The sequence below is a fragment of the Octopus bimaculoides genome, chromosome 26, assembly GCF_001194135.2.
Source record: "Octopus bimaculoides isolate UCB-OBI-ISO-001 chromosome 26, ASM119413v2, whole genome shotgun sequence".
Lineage (NCBI taxonomy): Eukaryota > Metazoa > Mollusca > Cephalopoda > Octopoda > Octopodidae > Octopus > Octopus bimaculoides.
In genome coordinates, this window is record NC_069006.1 from 20,419,823 (window position 1) to 20,424,066 (window position 4,244).

Genomic DNA, 4,244 nt, shown 5'->3' on the forward strand with positions numbered 1-4,244 from the left:
TCCTCCTCCTCCTCCTCCTCTCTCTTTTGCTCTCTCATCTTTCTCCCCCCCTCTTTCTCATACACCCCCTCCATCCCTTCATATGATTCAACTTCTCATATCTAAATCTTCTTGCTGTTCTTCTTCTTGTTCTCTCACAGTCTTCAGAGAGAATGCAAGAAGGACTGCGTCATCAAAGGGGTGAAAATTCCCGCAAATATGTCCGTCATCCTGCCGATCCGTAGTTTACATTACGACGAAAGATATTGGACCGATCCTACCAAGTTTGATCCGGAAAGGTAATGACTTAATTACTCTAAAAGCTCATCGTTTTTGCTAATTAATCCTTTCACAATTAGACAGCTCCGTCAATTGTAACACTGGGTCTCCGTTGGTTACGACGACAAGCGTTCCAGTTGTTCCAATCAACGGAACAGCCTGCTTGTGAAAATAATGTGCAAGTGCCTGAGTACTCCACAGGCACATGTTCTCTTAATGTAGTTCTCAGGGAGATTCAGCATGACATATAGAGTGACAGGGCTGGCCCCTTTGAATTACAGGTACTGCTAATTTTTGCCAGCTGTGTAGACGGGATCAATGTGAAAAAAAAGTGTCTTGCTCAAGGGCACAATGCGTTGCTGGGAATTGAACTCATGATCACAAGATTGTTAGCCGAATATCCTAACCACTATGCCACGTATCATATTCTTTTAATTTTAGTTGTTTCAGTCATTTGACTGTGGTCATGCTGGAGCACTGTCTTTAGTAGAACAAATCAACCCCAGGACTTATTCTTTGTAAGCCTAGTACTTATTCTATCGGTCTCTTTTGGCGAACTGCTACATTATGGGGGACGTAAACACACCAACATCGGTTGTCAAGCGATGGTGGTGGTGGGGGACAAACACAGACACCCAAATACATACATATATATATATATATATATATATATATATATATATATATATATATATATATATATATATATATATGTATATATATATTATGTATATGTATATTGTATATATATATATATATATATATATATTATGTAGCAGCAATTAATTAAATATCTCAGCTTCAGAAATATCTTAATTAATTCAAACAAGCTCATTGCAATTAAAAGCATTTAATTCCTACTTTGCTAACAGCATATTTCTTACTAACATTGTCCTATACTGTGTTTTTGGATTGTTTTAAACTTTAGATTCAGTGAAGAAGGCAAAGCACGGCAGACCCCGTTTACTTATACCCCTTTTGGAAGTGGACCCAGGATCTGCATTGGCATGAGACTGGCCAAGCTGCAGTTCAAAGTGGCTGTTGTTGAAATGTTCAAGAAATACAGAGTGGTCACAACAGAAAAAACTGAAGTAAGCAATTGTTGTTTGTTGTTGTTGATGTTGATGTTGTTGTAGTTGGTGGTGGTGGTGGTGGTAGTGACGATGATGACGATGATGACGATGATGATGATGATGATGATGATGTTGAAGGTAATTTATTTTCCTTTTGCAGGATCCAATCGAGTATGCTTCTACCGACGTGCTGTCAACCAAAAATGGAGTTTGGCTCAAGTTGGAACCACGTAAAAGCTTATAGAGTTTGAAACAGAGGAGCTGCACATGGACTTGAACCAAAAATATGAAGTCTCAAATGCAATAGAATATATTTCTTAAATTAAATTTTATTTGATCCTTGTGTGTGCACAGGGTATGCATTGCCCCACCGATGCCCTTTTTTTTTCTTTCATTTATATTGTTTTAAATTAATTATGCATTATCTTGTAGTTAAGAGATTTCAATTATGGGATTGTTTAGTTTTAGAATGACATTGTAGGGTAGGTGGGAGAGGCCAGATCTGCCAGATTCAACATAAAACAGGTCAAATATTTTGACCAAATTTGGCCGATTTATATGCTAAAGGGTTAGTCAAAAGCAGTCTATTTCTAACAGAAATATAATAAAAGTGTTAAAATAATTTTAATTAAAACCATTCATTAAAATTTCATCTTAATTTATATTCCAAATATTATTTTTAAATGACAGAGTTATTTTAATGAGTTCCACATTATTTTCAAAATTAATTTAGACAAAGTGTATTTCAACAGAAATATGATAATAAAAGGGTGGTCTTAGAATCCGGGTGGTCTTAGACAGGCAGATATTAAACCTTTTGTTAGAAAATTTTTGTTGAATTACACATCAATTCAATTAATTTTAAAAATAGTGAAGAATTCAATAAAATAAATTTTAGCTGGTGTTTTGAACATAAATTAACATAAATTAACATAGATTTAACATAGAGGGTTTTAATATAGATCATTTTGAAATAGGAAGATTGCATCATAAATCCAGAGGATGGTCATGTGTGCACTGATATTAAAAGAATTAAAGAATTTTCTCGTAAATAATGTTTCTAAATTTTTCTAAAATATTTCTAAAAGCTCTAAAAATTTCAAATATAAACTTAATGCTTTTAAACAGAACGAAAAAAAAATTATTTTCTTTAATATGTATATTCCTAATATAATAAAGTCACATTTTTCTTTTAAACTGTATTTTTATAAAATACAATTTTTCTCAATTTCTGTATTATAATATAAATAAAATACCATTTTCTGAACAAATAATATAGTTTTTTTTTTTTTTTTTTTTTTTTCTGCTATGGTGATGAGATTAATAATATTTCTCAACACAACTAAATTGTAGTTGCGTGAATATATTTCCTGTAATTGTGATAACAGAGATTCCTTCTGTTTAATGAGGAAGAGATGTTCGGAAAACAAAGCCATTGAAATGCAAACTGTACATTAGGAGAGGAAATGAGCAGCAATACCAGAACTGAAGAAAATTCATTATATGCACACATATAATGTATTATGTGTGTGTGTGTATGCACATGCGCATGCATGCGTATGTATGTATGTATGCATACTTATATATGTGTATATACATATGTGTGTGTGTATATATTCTTTCTTTTCTTTTTTTTAATTTGTTTCAGTCGTCTGACTGCGGCCATTTGTTCGACCTTCAGTCGAACAAATCGACCCCGGGGCTTATTCTTTCTAAGCTTAGTACTTATTCTATCGGTCTCTTTTGCCGAACCGCTAAGTTACGGGGGACGAACAAACGCCACCATCTTCAATAGAATTTCTTAATTTGTCGTACATGTATATTTTAACCAACATTTTAATTGCTAGCATCAGTACCCGGTACGCATTTAAGATATGGTACGGCAGGGTAGGGTATTGGGGTATTTCAAATGCAGAAGGAAGAGTGGCTAAAGGGGGCTCGATGTGGTAGAAGAAGTAGCTAAAGGGGGTCAATGTGGAAGGAGAAGGGGCTAAAAGGGGTCGATGTGGAAGAAGTGGTTAAAGGGTGGTCGAAAATGTTTGGCGAACGTTAGACTCTAACGTTATATAATATAAATGGAAGAAATCCTTCCTTTTAATTTTCAGATGTTCCTCATAAATATTTAACTATATTCAACAATATGTTTGTTTGTTGTCTATCAGAAAGCTTCATTCTTGAAATGGTATTAATTTTAAAAATAATTAGTTTCTACATATCATTAATTATTAGGTAACTTGTTTCAATATAAGCAAAGTAGCTAGTTGTAAAACCCCAAGAAGAGATCAGAGTAGTAGCTATAACTAGCCAGTAAAGTTAATCACCACATCAAAGTGGCTGTTCCATGACCAGCTGGCGGAAGATCTGCCTGGGGTTAAACTAGAAGTAACATGAAACAGCCGCTTTGATGTGGCGATTAACTTTTCTGTTACAATATGATTTATTTAAATAATCGCCTGAAGCAGAACATGTAAGAGAGGGATTACCTCCCTTGCATTATTAACTTCCAAATTAAAATAAGAGCAATGTCTGACGTGGCATGATGGCCAAAGCTCTTCTTCAGAAACAGAGGAAAGTCCAATAGAAATGGAAGACGGAGGGGGGAAAAAAATCGCCAACGGTTCACGTGTGGTTACATTTTGAAATAATGATAAGATCGTTATTTAAAATACCGATCATATCAAGTGGCCAACATGGGAATAAAAACCTTACCGGTATTAATTATTATCAAAATCCATGCTAGAGATAGCAGTCAAGTTTTGACAGACACAGACACACACACACACGCTGCATGGAAGGGGGATAACTCCAGCAGAGGATGTGATTTAGGAATTTTGGAACAATTTTTGAAGAATATGCTGTTCGATAATTCCGTGATAGATTATGATAGAAAGAAGTAAAGCATTAGAAGGCAGA

General features: G+C 34.4%; 1 protein-coding gene across 1 annotated transcript in view; it reads left to right on the plus strand.

Annotated features, from left to right (window-relative positions):
* The window catches only part of LOC106868968 (cytochrome P450 3A4), a 16,659-nt gene extending 14,054 nt beyond the window's left edge, over positions 1 to 2,605 (plus strand). Inside the window, exons 11-13 of the mRNA XM_014914450.2 lie at positions 141 to 278; positions 1,187 to 1,349; positions 1,492 to 2,605. Of these exons, the coding sequence (XP_014769936.2) occupies positions 141 to 278; positions 1,187 to 1,349; positions 1,492 to 1,575 (385 nt within the window). The 3' untranslated portion in view covers positions 1,576 to 2,605. The remainder of the gene's footprint in view (positions 1 to 140; positions 279 to 1,186; positions 1,350 to 1,491) is intronic.
* Positions 2,606 to 4,244: the final 1,639 nt, after the last annotated feature.